Here is a 17,424-nt window from a genome sequence, read left to right on the forward strand (position 1 = left end):
CCCAGTGAGACCAGAATACAAATGCATTTTTGTCTTCTGATTTTCTTCTTACTTTGTTTCAATATTGTTTTTTTCAGTGATCCGAACATTCCAGTACCACAGGATACCAAGTTCATCCATACTAAGCCCAATCGGTTTGAGGAAGTTATCTGGACCAAATTTAGCTCTAAAGACAAGCAGTACCTCCACATCGGGTTGAAGCCCCGCATCCGGGATAATTACCGTGCCAACAAAGTTGCCTTCTGGCTTGAGCTGGTTCCTCACCTCCACACCCTGCATGAGGACATCATCAACTCCATAACAACACGACTGCCCCCTGGCAGTCCGCATCGGCCTGGCTGGAAGGGCACACCCCAGATCCCCGGCACTCGCTCTACTCGCCATCCCACGGTCTCAACCTACCCACCCGACCCGGACCTCGAAGGTTCCGAACAGCCTCCTGAACGCTTCCCATTCCCGAGTGACACAAGGGACTATTCGACAGAGCTGAGTGTGACAGTAGCAGTGGGTGCTTCACTGCTCTTTCTCAACATGCTGGCGTTTGCCGCATTGTACTATAAGCGTGACAAACGGCATGAGCTGCTGCAACGTCGCCATCGGCGCCTCTCGCCTCAACGTGGGGCAGGGCCAGGCGTTGGCATTGTGGGGGCTCCGCCCCATAACGACCTGGCATTGAGCCAGGAGGAAGAGCTAATGTCCTTGCAGATGAAGCAGCAGAGGGTGGAGCTTGACCACGGCACGCCTCTTCCACCGCGTGGTCTACATGGCGACTTGGAACCTCTAAGACCACCCGTGTGCCCGCCGGACTACACTCTGGCCCTACGGCGGGCACCTGAGGACGTGCCACTTATGACGGCTAACACGCTTTCCATGATCCCCAGCACCATCACTGGCATGCAGCCCCTCCATGCCTTCAACACTTATCCCCCGGCGCCTGCACCAAGTGCTGGACATAGCAACAACGCCCTGCCCCACCAGCACTCCACCACACGAGTATAGTAACCCCTTTGAGGGGACCAGGCCCCCCAAACGCATAGGAACACAGACCTCCTGTACTAAGAGTGGTGCTCTACACGGATATTGTCCAACACACCGCTCCTGTCCTTTTTAAGTCCAGTCCCAGCACACTCTCTTTCTCTCTCATTCTTTCTTGTTTTACTCTTCCTGTTCCTCTCGTTCTTGGAGAAGATTTTGGGTGGAGAAATGTTGGCCACTTTCCCTACTCAATACAGCAGCTATCCCCAACCATTTTATTTTTTCTCCTGTTTTTTCCCCCTCAAGTTTCATTGCCACCTTTCCCTTTTTTTTCTTTTCTTCTCCCCGAGTCTTTTGCTCTGCTGTAGCTGTTTCTAGTCCCCAAAAAAGAACAGTTTTTCCTACTTCGGACTGTTTTATAAATCAAGAAAACATACGTGTAAAATATGTATTATTGATAACCTTATAAGGCTATGAATGAAAAAAAGATTCTACTATCTAATTTTTACCAGCATTCTTGTGCCAAGTACTGTGATCATCGTCCAATCAGACGCAGTCTAGTGGACGGACGTGGAGAGAATCACCTGAACTGGATTTATTCAAGGAGTTTGCAGAATTGAGAAAAAAAAAAGTGCCAAATTTGTTTTTCTTTTCTTTGGTCTCTCTCATTTTTTATGTTTACTTTTTGCTTTTTGTTTTGCACTGTCACTGTTATTTGCCTATGGAGAGAAATGAACAACACTACAAATACCTATATAAAAAGATATAGATTAATTAAATTTATATCTTGATTGCGCTTTGGGAAATTTGCATGATTTATTTTTTAAGAGGAAAATGGACATTCGAGATTCAAGACTCTTCTTTCTTTGTCTTTTTATTGTCTTTTTCTGCAACAGTCCTCTCTCTCTTGCTCTCTCTCTTATTCTCTGTCTCTCTCTATCTTTCTCTTCTTTTTTTAACATCAGCTGTATTTTGTGCACTTCATTTGGAGATTCTTTTCCCTCTGTAGATACATGGTCATATCCGGAAATGAAACTGATTCTTGACGATAATAAAGAGGATAAATAGTTCCCTTCATTTTTTTCATTTATAATTACGGAAGCTGTGCGACAAAGCTCATCTCCCGGAGAAGGACTGATCAGATCCACGATCCCCTCCACTCCTTTTTTATCCCTTTTATCTCTCTCTCTCTCCGCTCGTATAGTCCTCTGTAGTAACCCGCGCATTACACCACATTCAGTTAAGGAACGTTCACTGTGTCGCTCTTTCTCTCCGTAAAGACTCGGACTCTGCTGAGTTGGACGTCCAGAGCGACGGGATCAACACCTGCGCCCGTTCCCGCACAGCTGGAGTCTCTCCGTCTCACTCTTTTATCCAGAGCCCAAGAGAGCTCATGACGTGTCCAGAACATTCTTCCCCCTCACTGACACTGACCTTTGAGTGATTATCTCAGTTTGAGCTCACTTGTCATCAGGCGGACATCTTGTTATATGCCCTGTCACAAGTCCCTGTAAGACCTTCCGATTCAGCCTCTCACCTCTCAACGTGTTTTTTCCGAAATCTCTCTTTCAGGGTGCCAAGAACGATCTGGCCGAGAGGAAGCAGGAGACTGGGCGGTTTGCGTTCACGTGTGCGCATGTAAGTGGGAGCAGGACAGATGTGGTCCTAAATGAGCTCTGGATACTGACTCTGGAAGCTTTGTGCATCAGGTTTGAGCCGCGCTGGCGGTCAGAAACTAAATGCAGCCTGAAGAGGCGTACTGTGCTACAGTGGATGAGGCGTCACCCCTCACTCCACTTAAATATACATTCACGATCCATAATGCAAGCAACTGTGCATACCGCTCTCATCTCCATCCATTTTTTTGTTCTCGTCATCTTGTTTTTGAAGTTTCTTGTCGGTGGGTGGATGGAAAACACGCAAGACCACCTTCTGTCATGCCATGACAAAAAACACAAGATGCAAACTGTACATTTTTATAAGTGTAAGAGATGACATGGTCTTTGTAAATATTTTGTTTATTGTTGGATTCATGGCCAATCGTATCCACTGTAAAAACAGGTGCAAGCTCATTCAGCCAATCACATCCCTCCACTCCACGGTTCTGAAGACCCTTATTAGATTTTCATTTGGAGGTTTACAGATACTAAAGCTTCTTTTTCGACAATAGACATTAAATCGTAATGAATGTTGAGGGAAGCGGAAACGAAGCGAATTCCACATTAGAGAATATATTGAGTCAAGAATGAGCGCACTTGATGAGAGTAATTGCATTTGGAATTCAAATTTGCTGCAAGACCCGACAATGCGGTGGACAATAGAGTCGCTGGCTGCATCTGATTCTGTTTCGTTTGAAAAACGAAGGGTGGAACCGATCAGGGCCTAATCAGAATATTTTGTTGGAGAGAGTTAAATGAAAAGGTTTATGTGGAGAAGCTCATTTTATTTCCTCGTACGAGGCCGTAGGATGTAAATCGCTTGAGTCAGCCCTGTTTTTTTTCTGAGAGGCCTGCTGTTTGAGTCATTCTCCTGGGTGTTCTTCATTACGCTTCAGTGGACTAAATGACACTGTGGGGTGTTTGTTTTCTCTTACCTGGTTGTAAGTTCTTAGAAATTTAATGTTACCCAAACCATTGGAGATTTGTTGGAGTGGGGGTGGGATTTCCACAGAGTTCTGGCTTATCTCTTTGTTGTGAATTTGAGCTGCATATATTTCAAAGTAGAGAATTTAAACAGTTCATATTTTTCTACAAAATAAAGGGAGAGAGATGATTCTACCGGCAACTGGCAGACATATAAAGCACACTCTCACCAGACATACATGGTGATACTTTTTGTCTGGGTTGCCTATGTATTATAGAGGATTTAATGAAAAAAAAAATATGAAGAAAAAAATACTGAGAAACACAACTGTTGAGTATTAATGCTTGGTCGCCAAAAAAAGACTTGCACCTGTTGAGTTTCATTTTGTTGAATTTCAGCAACGTAAAAAAGGCTTGAGATGAGGGACTGTATGACCGCAACGGGTCTTAAGATTGAAATTCATATTTCTATTTCCTATACAGGCTACTACACACTGTATGTTGTGTATCTGAACTGGACAACATTAAAAAAGGTTATTAAACATAATGACAGGCACGTCTCCTCATTTGCATGTTTTGTGCTAAACTGTCTACTATAAAAATACGTTTTATTAACTAATTGTATGTATGCTTACAGTTTCATTTAAACTTCCTGTGTTGTCCTCTAGATGGAAGCATACTTCACTTAGCCTCACAGCATTGTGTCCACAAGGCAAACCCTGCTGAACCCTCAAAAAAAGACCTTTGATCCTGCCCTAAAACGCACACACCGTAGAGATCGTACACTGCCCACTAAAAAGTGAACCAATAGCAGCACAATTCATGGATTTGTAGAAAACGGAACGTACAAATATAATTAAATAAAAGTCTCAGATGTACTGTAGTCCAGGTGGCTGGATGCAGCCAGACAAGCTGTTCGCCACACTGATATAACCCTTCGAGTCCACTTATGGGCTCTGAAATGTTCCTCTGCTGGATCTTGTGCCACGTTCGCCTTGTTGAATAAGTCAAGGTGTCACTGCAGTTTTGCTTCTCCCACCGCATGATGCATACTTTAGAAACATGACTGCGGGCTTTCGAATGCAGAAGACCATTTGAAGAGCGACACCTGGAGCGCATAAGCTCTTTAAGGTTTTAACGAGTCACAATCAAGTGTTCTTGTCCGGGTTTGTTGTGTATGTGTGACTGCTGTAAACAGCTCCCGAGCTCCTCTGAGCTCGCATCAGCTGTTTTGCCGTTGGCAGGCTGGTGCAGCTGAAAGCAGGAGTCTGACTTTCCCTCGCAGGAAACTGCTCTGCACCTGCAGAAGTTCTGGGAGAGAGGAGACCTCCTGCGTCTGTGTGCTGGCAGGAGCTGAATCATCTGGAAGAACTGTGGACCTGGCCTGCTGTGGAAACAGAATGGACTCATTAGGGAAAATTTATCATCCCAAAAACTAAAATTGAATAGATTGCAGCTCTCAGATCTGATTGGTTCGTCTCATCAAATAATCGCAACACACAAAACAAACTGACACTATTTTCTACTGTTAAAATCCACTACTTTGGTTACTAAGCTAGTTTCCCCTCCCGTTTCAAGTGTGTTGTGTATTGTACTGTAGTACTATATTTTAAAGGGTTACTCCACTCCAAAATGAAAATTATCATTAATCATTTACCCCTATGTCGTTCCAAACCCATAAAAGCTCACAATTTAAGATATTTTGGATGAAAGCCGGCAGGCTCGTGTCTGTCCCATTGACTACCAAGTAAATAACACTTGTCAAGGTCCAGAAAAGTATTGTCAGAATAGTCCATCAGCCATCAATGTGGTTCAACCATGACGTTACGAAACAACGAGAATACAAAGAAAACAAAAATAATGACTTTATTCAACAAATTCTTTATGTACTCGATTCATTATGGAACGACATGGGGGTACGTGATTAATAAAAAATGTTCATTTTGGGGTTGGAGTAACCCTTTAAGCAAGATTCATATTTTAGCATAGTTGCCTTCGGTTCATTCTCATAGTTTCAAAAAGTAACGAATCATACACTGAAATTCTGGTTTAGTATGGGAAAAATCCATATATTTTTATAATCCAACTTATTTTATATGCAGTACATATACACATGCTGTATTTAGGCATCTGAAAAAAGAAAAACTTTTTTGGTGAAATTCACCTCACAGTCACTGAACTATCAAGCTTTGGAGAAAAAAAAAAGAGCACTTCCCAGAATCATGCCGCCAGTTTGACTGTGGCCAAAAAATAGAGGGAAGTAAAGGGTAAACTGACTACGCTGCACGTTCGCACAATTTCCTAGAATGCCAAATTATCAAAAAGGCTGGATGTGGATGTCAGACTAGTCAATACTGTCAGAACAGACCTTGCTGTGACAGACACATGTTTAGCGGTTACTACACCTGTAAATCAAGACTGTGAAGGATCTGGCCGAGGCTGTGAATGTTACTGATGTTGTTTTCCAGTGCGCTGGCCAAAGGAGAGTTGCTCACTGTTTTTATTGCATTACTCAGGGCCTGATCGAGCAGAGACAGACCAGTCTGGACCTCCACAGCCTGCCTGTGAACCTAGAAACAGATTTGGACTGTGAATGCGTAGAATTACTCTCTGTGAAACACACTGGCTTTAATCATCCAGAAAATACGCCAGTACTTAAAATCAGGTTTTACTGATATCAAGATAACATTAGAAATGCATTAAAAACACATTTGAATGATGAATTAAATGATCGTACTAGTAGTACTATATAAAAATGCACGCAGGATGGATTTCGATGTATTTTACATTATGCTGTATTACTGATTTGCATAATACTGGTTATTTAATGCGCTTTATGTGTATGTGTACATGACGATTTTATATTCTGTTAAACACATTACATCGTGACTCACATCTACATGCTCCCAAACAGCAAAGTCAACACTAGTCAGAGGAACTAAATAGGATTTCATCTCTCCGCAGCCACCTCTGCAACCACGCTGAGAGGGGGGAAAAAAACAGATGAGGTGATGGTTTTGAAAATAACCTGACATTCTGTGTGAAGCACATAGAGACCTCACCATGATGACCTCAGAATCTCGGGCTTCTCGTACAAAGTGGTCCAGAACCCTCAGGTCACAGATAGGTCTGAGAGGGGAGACCTGGTTTCCACCCAGCCACACAAACACTACCAAAACTGACACCAAACCTCAACAGACAAATAAACACTGCTATTACAAATACTCGCTTTGTGCTTATAGCCAAACATTTTACCTGTCTTTATAAAAATGATGATTAGTAGTCATGGTAGTAGCTTCAGTCAAAAAAAAAAGTCGACATCGCATTTTTCCAATAATTTTCACTGTGCCTAAACTGGAATTTGTTTATTAACTACTAATCTAGTAACCAGCAAGACGCATAACGCCAATAAAGCTTGTGTGTTAAATCAGAATTTTAAAGTGATGGCAGCGGTGGGATTCGAACCCACGCCTCCAGAGAGACTGGAGCCTAAATCCAGCGCCTTAGACCGCTCGGCCACGCTACCCTCTGCACGCGCACATCACGTGCACTGTATTTCTAATTGTACACTACTGCTGCTAAGGTAGATTACATACCAACTGACTTTACGTTCTTTTTTCACAGTTGGAGTCAAACACTACATTTCCCAGAATTCATTTAGCCTTAGACCACTCTGACACGTCTTCGCTTCTTTATCTCCAGGATAAGCTTGTTCACTTCATCTGATTCATCATTCTATGTCACTGACACTGTTCATACTGGGATCGCCGCTCTAAATAGCATGACGCAGCTCCTCTTTGGTAATATAGCAGCTTGGGAAAGCCGCGGCAGCTTTAAGGGGCTTTGATTCATCCAAGTGAGTCAGTTTCTTAGAATCTGTACAGGCTACTAAAAGATTCATACACTAATGAGTTTAGCAACACTTCATGCAGGTTGGATTCAGTGTTGCCAAGTCCTCCTTTTTTCATTGGGATTGGGAAACTTTAGCGGTCTTCAGGGATGTTTTTCATATTCACGGGTTGAAGCAATCGCGATAACGTAATATTTAGCCCCTGAAGTGCGACTTTTATCAGTGGAACCCCGCCTAATATGTTTTTATTCCACCGGAACGCGAGTTTTTAGGCAAGTTTTAAAAGGCCCCATTTGGTTTGTGGGTTTTGCCGTGAAGATCTGGCAACCCTGGTTGGATCGTTAGTGAGTCATTAAATCGTTCACTCAACCGATTCTTATAAGATTGAATCTTTCATAAACGTCTTTATTCGTTCTCACTTTTCATTTGTTGAGTATGATGACTATTATTTTCAGACTAAAAATTATTATTAATAATATTTTAATTGAATGTAATTAATGTTCGACCAGATATGAGATTAATCTTCATTACAAATTCGTTCATTTTATTCATCAAATCAGTGAAGGGACATATAGGCTATTCTCTACGTTCAACCAATGAAATGCTTTCACACTCGAATTCCTCGTTCATTTCAGAAGGGATTCAGTTTATGACAAAAACGACTTCATTAAACTAATTAATTCATAAAGGAGCTACTGCCCCCATGTGAGACTTACATATACGAATACAATAAGAAAATGGTCCTTTTTGCACAAAGACCAAATAAGAAAAGTTCTGGTAAGTTCACGAACGAGTCACAGGTAATGTAACATCATCATAGAAATTACATGATATCACGTGTGAGTGTGTGATATTGCAATAGTGGGGTGAAAACATTTACTTATTTAGATTATTCTATTTTTAAAAATAGAATAAATATTAGACTTTTTAAAACAGAATAAAATTGTAAAATGCAGGACAAACTATTATGCTAATTCTCAACTACAACGAAGGACAAAGAACTGTTTGACCGACATGGCACGGATACAAGCAAACGTGAGTATTACTAGCCTGCATCACAAACTAATTTTCTTCATTAATTTTTAATTGCCCGGATAAAAAATAATAATAATAATAATTAAAAAAAAAAGCTTAGCTTACCTGGAAACGTTTGCATTCGCAAGGTGCATTTTTACTGTGCATAATGTTCTTAAATGGGTTTTGTTCCTTTTTGCGCCCCACGTTTGCTGCAGACCGCGCAGATTTGAGCTCAACGCACGCGCCGTATGACTCCTGCGTGACCCCGTCCCTCGTGCGTCCTTGATAGTACTCCAGCGCGCGCTGCTCTGCCTGCGCCGTGTTGTTTGGCGTTCGCTATGTTGCTCAACATACATTCAGCGTTTCTGCGTGCAATCCTGTGACGACAGTTATCTCGCGTGTCAGGGCAAACTGGTTAAACCTTCCTAGAGGCGCTTGCGTTTGACTACAGTAAATGAATAAGATTCTAAAGCGCTTAAAACATAGGCCTTGTTTAAAAAAAAAAAAAAAAAAAAAAAAAAAAGCTGCAGTCAAGTTTAAAACCAGTAAGCTTTTTCACCCTAAAGTTTGGAGTTAAAACTGTTATTATACAAGATTTAATCAAGAATGTTTCCGCTAACTAAATAGAATTTTCAAGATTTTATTTATTTATTTATTTATGTGTTTATTTTGACAGCACTGCCATCTAGTGTTCAAATACTAAATTACAGGCTTGCCGGTTTTTGGTCACATCTGAAGAAATGGATTACTCTGCTCAAGCATGGGCCCCAGAGTACTCTTTAGTAATGTTACCTTTTAAACACATATCTGGAACCTGCGATAATTTTCGACTAGGTAAAGTCCCCGACTTCCGATTTTTCAATGTGTTTTGCTGATCCGGGATCAGGGGACTTGTTTACATTGGGCCACATCTGCAAAGTCTTCCAGAAGACACAAAGAACGGGAAGAAAAGAAGCAAGCAGAATTAATATTCCCTTGGGGTTTTTTTTTCACCATTACTAAAACTATGTATAAATTTTCAACTGGCATAATTGGTATCAACCAAAGACAATTTACAGAAAGGAATAAAAGGGAAAAGCAGAATAGGAGTTATAGAGAGAGTTAAGGATTATACAGCCTTATTGGCTTAATGGCATTTGCATATCCTTACTCATTTGTGCCTCTCTGAGATTAGATTATGCCCTTAAAAAATGAAAGGAATGTCCCACAAGCTTGCTAATCTTCTTCATGGTATTAGCTTGCATTGGTCAGTCAATGAAAACTTGTCCTGTGTGACCTTTACATTCCTATAAACTTGTGTTTCTTTAAAGGCAAATGTAGTCCATAGATGGTTATTTAGGTGGAATATATCACTAGGATGTGGCAAATGTTTTAGTTTTTGTGGGTTTCAAGACTCTGCTCAACACTTTTTTCATCTACTCTTCACATTATTACCATGGCAGTTATCTTTCTTCCATCATTACAAAACATTGACTTTTGTACAATTAACTAAATGTTCAGGTTTTGAATATGATTCTCACTGGAAATCATGCCTGGTATTAATGACTTCATCAAGCAACCTATAAGTGGTTGTAATGACGAAACTCGAGTAGAATTGTTTTTAGGTTTTTATTGATGTGTATCAGTAGTGTTTATTAAAAACAATAAAACAAGAATCCCATAAATATAGATTGAAACAGACTGACAGCTTTTCTTTTTTCTTTGTTTTGTTTTGACACACATCTTTATCACAACCCAAAATGAATATTGTATCAGTGAATTACTTAACAAGTCTGTCTCAATTAAACTATGCTTATATAGGATGTTTAATATTAAAGTGAAAGCAATTATAGACAGTGGACAGTGGGACAAATGTACACAATCTTCTTAAATATCCTCAAAATATTATTTAAATTATAGGCCTATAAACGATTTGGAGCCAGTAAGATTATATATATATTATATGTATTTATATATTCCTGTGATATATATATATATATATATATATATATATATATATATATATATATATATATATATATATATATATATATATATATATATATGCAAAACTGTTTCCAGTAGCCAAAAATTTCCAGTAGCCATTATTTGAGGCTTCAGTGTCACATGATCCTTGAGAAATAAATTCATTTAAATCCTACCGACCCCGATTGGTTCAAACTTGTTTTTTGTTTGTTTTGTTTTATTATTATACAGGAAAGCTACAGGAAAGACGAAAGCAGAAAAAATAAATTAACCACAACCAAAGCTATATTGTGAAGGTAAGTCAAATTATTTGTAATAATGAAGATAGGGAGGAAGAGGTGAAGGTGAGTTGCAGTTATCATAGAACAGCTGAAAATTCTTGTCTACGGCCATTTTGTTAGTCAGGTAGTTCTCCAGATCTTGCACAGTGAGCTCCTGGACTCTGTTCCCCTCCTTTGCGTTCTTGGCAAGGGCAGCTTGGGTCGGAAAACGGATGCGTACGTTGTGTGGTGCGTTCCGGTCGTAGTCAGTGCAGCAGTAGGCAGACCACACGTCTTCAGGGATGCCAACCCGGTCCTGGTTGTTGCGCCTAATCATGTTCCCAGTAGTGGTAACCCCAGTTACAATGTAGGCTGTACCCCGACAGAAGTTGTTGAGGCGCACACGGATGTGTTCTTCATGTTCGCGCCACGGTCCGATGTTAAATTCACGAATTTCTGGCACAACGTTGGTAAGCGTGTAGGTAGCTGCTCGGTCCTGTGGGTCTGACTGGTGCTGGTCTGGATTCAGATGGCCTCTTTCGTACAGAACCACGTCAGAGTAGTCATCCAAAACCGCCTGGCTGTCCTCAAACTTCATGTGTAAGTAGCCAGTGGGGAACGGCATCATGTTCCCATTCCCATCAAGCTCTGCAAGCTAAGAAGAAAGTCAACACATCATTGCAAAGAAGAAAGCCAGTTCTCAAACTCAGAAAAGCCGTTGCTTGGATTTCAAAAGGTACACCTTTGTATCTTATTTACCCCAAGGGTTCATATTAGTACCTTAAATGTACATATCAGTATCTTTTGAAAGGGTACCATCCCGGTAACAGTTTTTGTACTTTTTATTCTGAGAGTGAATAGATTCGTACCTGAGGTTCATACATCCAGGGATAGTCCACACGCCGATCGCCCTCTGTTTTCTTGAAGGTGTAAGCGGAGTAAACTGGGATACGGTTTTTGGAGTCGTACAGGGTCACGAATCTAGGTTTGTCAGCGTAGCGCTGGCAGATCTTCTTGAGTCTGCCCTCTCTGAAGCCTCGTGGTGGGGTGCCCATATACAGAGAGTCTTTGCATCTCTCAATATGGTTGAAGTCTTCAACTACGGTTGCAGTTCCCCAGTGTTCAGAGAGCAATGTTGTGACGGCAAGGGCCAGAAGGATCACGGTGGGACGCATTTTAGTTTAAAGAAGCTTCTCGACAGTCTTACTTGAGCACCTCTTTGATAGAATGAGAGAGTGAGAGGAGCTCGAAGCTGGTTACTTTGAATAGCATTGATTAGATAAGCAAAACAGAACTGGTAAGAGTGAACTTGTACAAATGTGGCTTTACATATGGATCTAGGATACAATATTTATACATTTTCCACATCAAAGAGAACAATATATTGTTGTTGTTTTTTCAATTTTGCTTTAGTCTGTAACATGTCCTGCACTATTGGTCTTGTGGAAATCAATAGTTGAGGAGAGGTGTCTTATTATCCATAGGCGTACACTGAAAAAGAGGCAAGAAGTCATGGAGACTTGAGAGTGGGCCATTATGACATTTCTTGGTTTTGTAAGAAGAATTGTAATCCTGCAAGTTGCAAGGTGGGCCTCCATAGCTCAGATTTGTTGGCCCAGATGCTCAGTCGGGTTGAGATCTCAGGAAATTGGAGGTCAAGCCAACACCTTAAACTTTCTGTTTTAAACCATTCCTGAACAATTGTTGTAGTGTGTCAAGGGCACTGCGTATTATCCTACTGAAAGAGGCTACTCCCATTAGGGAACACCATTGAGGTGGTACGTGTCAAAGTAATGCCACATAAACATGATTCTAGGACATAAAGTTACATTGACCAGAGTAAAACACTGCCTCTACCAGCCTGCCATCTTCCCAAGTTTAATGATGCATGTGTACCCAGCCACCAATCAGCTCTACAAGAAAATGTGACTCATCCGTGGTTCAGTTTTGCCGCTCACTATCTGTTGCTTTTAATAGCAGGCAGAGGTCATCATGGCCATTTTGATAAGTCTGTAGCTATATAACTTGACACATACAGAACAACGATGCACTGTGTGTTCTGCACCTTTCTATTATGGCAAGCTTAAAGTTTTTCAGCAGTTTAAGCAACAGTAGCTCTTCTATGTACTATGTTGATTAGACCAGATGGGCTTCGCTCCGAAAAGTGCATCTACGCTCTGCATAGTTCTAGGAACATGGTGGTTCATAGAGAACCAATTTCTCCCTCAAGCCACTAGCAGCAGGATCTCTGAAGCGGCCAGCATTGACATCTTTATTCGTGGTATTTACAAAAATTAATAACAGGCGAATGGAGAACCGTGTTCAGAGTTTTTGTTGTGTGTCGTGGGTTTTGCGAGAACTGAGATGAAATGTAAATGCACAGTTTATGCGACTGAAAGAGCATGAAAATCTGACTAAATATCTTATTACAACTTGTAGTGTTATCTTCGAGGCTGAGAAAAGAACACAACACTGCAGGCGACAGGTAAATGCCATTATCACTGTTTTCTGGGTTCGTGGAGTAAATATTTTTTTTACAAATGTAGGTGTACAGGTGTAGCTGGTGTTTCATATGCCTTTGGCCAATCGGCGTACACGTACGTCACTGGTAGTTCCTACTGAACTGTTTTAGACCGTACTCTGAAGTAGGCACTAAAATTGGTTTCCTCAAATGAAGTTCCTTGAACCAAATATGTTGCTAGTTCATGTTAACATGTCGAAAAGCAGGAACTTCCGCAAAAAGCTCTTGAAGAGGTTCTTCCAGTTCGAGAGCGCCTAATGAGCCTTGGGTTTCAATGACCAGGAGTGCCAATGTAGTTTCTGCCTCCCTTGTTAAAAATCACGTGGCACTTTGAAAAAGGGACCCGTGAAATCATCCTAACCTTCCAGCCGTTGCAGCACCCCGGCCCATGACCTTCCTTGCACCAACAGGGATCATCCAACAAGAGTGTATAGCTGTGTGTGTGCACGCATATAAATGCACGCGTGTGTATGTGTATGTGTCTCATTTACTCTAGATTAAATCACACAAGTAATAGTTATCCTTTTAACCAGTAGGTTTCTTTGGAAGCGGTAATCAGTAAAAGGAGGGAGAGGCATGATGGTTCAGGAAAATGCTGTGCAGAAAGCTTATCACATATTCCCAGAACAAACAATTCTCTCACTCTTTCTCTATATACATGCAAGTCCTCTTTTCTATAGAGATAATCGTCTTTATGGCTGACTTGTACGTCTGTCTTATAAAATGTAAATCAGGCTATTCTATACTCTCAATCATGAGAAAACACACAGTCCTCAATAGAGTGTGAAGAGGTGATGAAAGAAAAAGGAATACAGAGATAAGGCTGTCTGTATGGAGTCCTGTGTGAACAAGGGATTAGGAAGGAACGGGGCTTCATTCACCTCCTCTTTATGCCACTTTTATTTGGTTATCTGATGTTACATGAGCTATCTCATATTCATACTATTGTTCATCTTACATGCACACACAAATGCAGCACAAAAGAATGGGTAGACGATATACATATTAAATTGACCAGCTTTATTTATTATATTATTTTGAACCTGTTTGTCTAGATCACCCAGAGCTTTTGTGTTACCGAGTCTTCGTGTTTTTATATCGATAACTGACAGACTGTAGGCAAACAGAGACGATTAAGTGTCCAATATTTTTTTAGAAGAATTACAATATTCAGATAAATTTCAGTAAACATGCTTACAAAGTGAGAAATGATTTAGCTGTTGCAGTTTTACAAATAAGTGAATGGACCTAATAAAACCCCTAAGGCCCCAGATGATTGTAGATATTAAATCTTTCATTTCATCGCTCGTTTTAGTCCGCTCATGGACAAATATTCTTAATTAGAAGATATAAAATATTTCTGAAAATGAAATTGGACCTTCATTCTATCAGTCAAGGATAAAGGAAATGAATACATTTTTTACTTTTCAAATGAAACAAACAAAGAGAGAGAGAGAGAGAGGGAGATTACAGTGTTATATCAAATTATTTTATTAGTTTTTGTCTGCAATCATACACAATTAAGAAAAATGAATCTGTGGGAATTTTCTTCGGGGGCTAATTCTCAAAATCTTATTCAGTACACTCTTAAAAAATGAAAGTTATTCAGTGGTTCTTTGTGGTTCTTCAAACTATAGGTTCTTCAAATCAGCGTATTGGCGTAGGTTCTTTAAATCATGTACTCTACCAGTCAAATGGGTCCTTTATTTATGTATAATTTTTGTATTTAGCAAGGTTGCATTGAAGTGACGGATTTACAATGTTACAAAAGATTTCTTATAACTTTTTTGAAACTGAAGACAGCGGATAAAAATCCAGCTTCGTCCTTACAATGGAAAATATAATTTTTCAAATATATTAAAATGGTGATAATATTTTATCAAAATTTTTTCACCTTGGTAAAGACCCCAAACATTTGAAAAGTAGTGTACATGCAAAATATAGACTAGGTTTCTAAAGAACTAAATAATGTTTTTTTTTTAAAGGAACATGACTTTTTTTATATATATAAAATTTGTAAAAAAATAAAAAAAAAGAATGTCTGTCCAACTAATTGGAACCTTTAATTTAAAAGCATATGGTATTCATTCTACAGAACACAATTCTTAAAGGAAGCAAGATGAAGACACTAAGTCTGGACTGCCATTATCGAATCATTAGGCTCACAATTCCCAAAGAAAATCTGAAACCTCTTGTCCACAAAGGTGTTCTTCTTCAAAAAATCTTCCAGTTGCTGCACAGACATCTCTATGACCTCCGCTCCTTCTTTCTCGTTGAGCCCATAGGCTGCATAGGCCGGGAATTTGGATCGCTCATCAAACGGGGCATTGTGGTCGTGATCGACGCAGCAGTAAGAAGACCACAGGTAGGTAGGAATGGCCACTCGGTCGATGTTATATCTACGGATCATCCTACCAGATGTGGTGACCCCCGTGACTATGTAAGCCTTGCCGCGGCAGTAGTTGTTGAGTCGACGGCGGATGCTGTGCTCGTGTACTTTCCAGTGGCCTATGTTGAACTCTCGGATCTGCGGGACCACGTTGGTGAGGGTGTACGTGGCTGCCTTGTCGTCAGGGTGAGCCTGGTGCTCGTCGGGGTTCAAATGGCCTCGCTCGAAATCGACAATGTTTGAGTAGTCTTCCAAGATGGCCTGGGCATCTGAAAAACTCTGATGGACATCACTGGGAGGAAATGGCTGCATGTCTCCAGAGTCTGTTGCTGTGGAGAGCTGAAAAAGCGGAGAAGTGAATGATTTTAAGTTGTTTGTTTATTAATAGAATATGCACCATATGGAAAATGTATACAGCCTAAGAATTGTTGATGCTATTTGTGTTAAAGGTGTGTTTGTTTTGCGCTTTTCGTGGGCTTCAACTTGGCTATAAGACCAGCAAATCAGCTTACCCTGCCTGTAAAAAAACAGCCTAAGATAGCTTGCAGATGGTGATCAACTGCTTTAGTTTTTGGCAGCTGGTTTCACAGTCTGAGCGAAGCAAGTTTAAAACCAACCAACCATCCAAACCGGGTGACAAGATAAGTCCAATTAAGGGTGATTCAGTGGTTAGAGTTAAAAGGAATTGCTCAAAATCCAAGCCGTGCCTATATGCATCAAGTCTACAAAGCTATTAATATTGATGCAGTTATTAAAGCTCTACGCGTTGTGAGGTAAAACGAGAACTCGACGGTTGGTTACCTGAGGCTCGAACATCCAAGGAACATCGACCTTCTTGAAACCGTCGGAGCGCTTGAAAGTATACGCGGAATACACCGGGATGTGATCCACTACATCGTACAGCGTGACATACCGAGGCTTGCCGTTATAACGCTGACAGATCTTTTTAAACAAGCGGTTCTCCAGACCCCGTGGGGGAGTGCCCATGTACATAAACTCACGGCATTCGGGCGAGTAATCGCTCTGCACTTCTGAGTGCACGGTGACAAACAGAAAGCAGAGAAACACCAGCAAAACAGTCCGGTGATCCATTAGACTGAAATGAAACAGCTCTCCTTCAAAATCTCCTTTGAATAACCCCTTAGAGAACGTCCCGGGTGCACATTTTCCATACTGCAGTGATAGTCAAATACCTGCCCGCCGCTCACCTGACGGCCCTGCAGCTGAGACATCAAGGAAATCAAGATACCCTGAAGGAGTAGTTCACCCAGAAATTAAAAATCTATCGTTCTACAAAAAAACCAGGCTGTTTTGAGTCAATGGAGGCCCAAAAAAGCCTGGTTATAAACTTTTTTCACTATATCATACTTTGTGTGCGGCATAGCAAAGATATTCATACAGGTTTTGAACTACTACTCGAAGGGGGAGCATGATGAATTTTCATCTTTGGGTTAACTATTCCTTCAAATTTAAACCCAGCTAAAGAATTTTCTATTTTAATTGTTGGAATATATTATTTTCCCACTTGCTCCTCTAAATATTTAAATATTAATGTTTTGTTGCTGTTCGTTTTCTGAGAACAGAAAAAATATATTTGTAAAAATATTTGCAATTTTTCAATTCAATATTTTTAAAATGTAATCTTCATACCTTCAGTTACAAATACAAGTAGTAATAGTTTATTTTAGGTTTTTTTATATATATATTTATTGTTTTTGCCGTCACACCATGTCACATATTGATATTTCAGCTACCCAAATATATTATTTTGTGTGTGTTTGTGTGTGTGTTGCAAGTACAGAAACTAAAAAAGATACATGGTTACAAATATCTAAAGTAATAATAGCACAGTAAATACATAATAG

At 40.4% G+C, this 17,424-nt stretch overlaps 4 protein-coding genes and 1 non-coding gene across 6 annotated transcripts in view; 1 reads left to right on the top strand and 4 right to left on the bottom strand.

The window, feature by feature from the left end:
- nlgn2b (neuroligin 2b) overlaps nucleotides 1-4,104 on the top strand; it is a 66,341-nt gene extending 62,237 nt beyond the window's left edge. Inside the window, exon 9 of the mRNA XM_043250814.1 lies at nucleotides 78-4,104. Within this exon, the coding sequence (XP_043106749.1) occupies nucleotides 78-999 (922 nt within the window). The 3' untranslated portion in view covers nucleotides 1,000-4,104. The remainder of the gene's footprint in view (nucleotides 1-77) is intronic.
- A 150-nt stretch (nucleotides 4,105-4,254) lies between these two features.
- Nucleotides 4,255-8,660, bottom strand: epob (erythropoietin b). Of its 2 annotated transcripts, XM_043250816.1 has the most exons (5): nucleotides 8,548-8,660; nucleotides 6,620-6,747; nucleotides 6,452-6,538; nucleotides 5,963-6,127; nucleotides 4,255-4,944 (listed from the first exon to the last, which is right to left on the bottom strand). In XM_043250816.1, the coding sequence occupies exons 1-5, from the start codon at nucleotides 8,561-8,563 to the stop codon at nucleotides 4,780-4,782; spliced, it is 561 nt and encodes a 186-aa protein (XP_043106751.1). In that variant the 5' UTR covers nucleotides 8,564-8,660; the 3' UTR covers nucleotides 4,255-4,779. The 2 variants fall into 2 exon arrangements, with proteins under 2 accessions (XP_043106751.1, XP_043106750.1); XM_043250815.1 differs by having other exon boundaries at nucleotides 6,452-6,747.
- trnal-uag lies at nucleotides 7,002-7,083 on the bottom strand. Its single transcript has one exon. It is a non-coding gene; the product is annotated as a tRNA-Leu (tRNA).
- A 1,840-nt stretch (nucleotides 8,661-10,500) lies between the features above and the next one.
- Nucleotides 10,501-11,855, bottom strand: LOC122353013 (endonuclease domain-containing 1 protein). The gene is made up of 2 exons (XM_043250846.1): nucleotides 11,519-11,855; nucleotides 10,501-11,304 (listed from the first exon to the last, which is right to left on the bottom strand). Exons 1-2 carry the CDS (start codon nucleotides 11,822-11,824, stop codon nucleotides 10,696-10,698), a joined length of 915 nt encoding a protein of 304 aa, XP_043106781.1. The 5' UTR covers nucleotides 11,825-11,855; the 3' UTR covers nucleotides 10,501-10,695.
- A 3,350-nt stretch (nucleotides 11,856-15,205) lies between these two features.
- Nucleotides 15,206-17,276, bottom strand: zgc:172339 (uncharacterized protein LOC564384 homolog). Its single transcript, XM_043250838.1, has 2 exons — nucleotides 16,361-17,276; nucleotides 15,206-15,898 (listed from the first exon to the last, which is right to left on the bottom strand). The coding sequence occupies exons 1-2, from the start codon at nucleotides 16,649-16,651 to the stop codon at nucleotides 15,299-15,301; spliced, it is 891 nt and encodes a 296-aa protein (XP_043106773.1). The 5' UTR covers nucleotides 16,652-17,276; the 3' UTR covers nucleotides 15,206-15,298.
- Nucleotides 17,277-17,424: the final 148 nt, after the last annotated feature.

This window comes from Puntigrus tetrazona, chromosome 10, assembly GCF_018831695.1.
Source record: "Puntigrus tetrazona isolate hp1 chromosome 10, ASM1883169v1, whole genome shotgun sequence".
Taxonomy (NCBI): domain Eukaryota; kingdom Metazoa; phylum Chordata; class Actinopteri; order Cypriniformes; family Cyprinidae; genus Puntigrus; species Puntigrus tetrazona.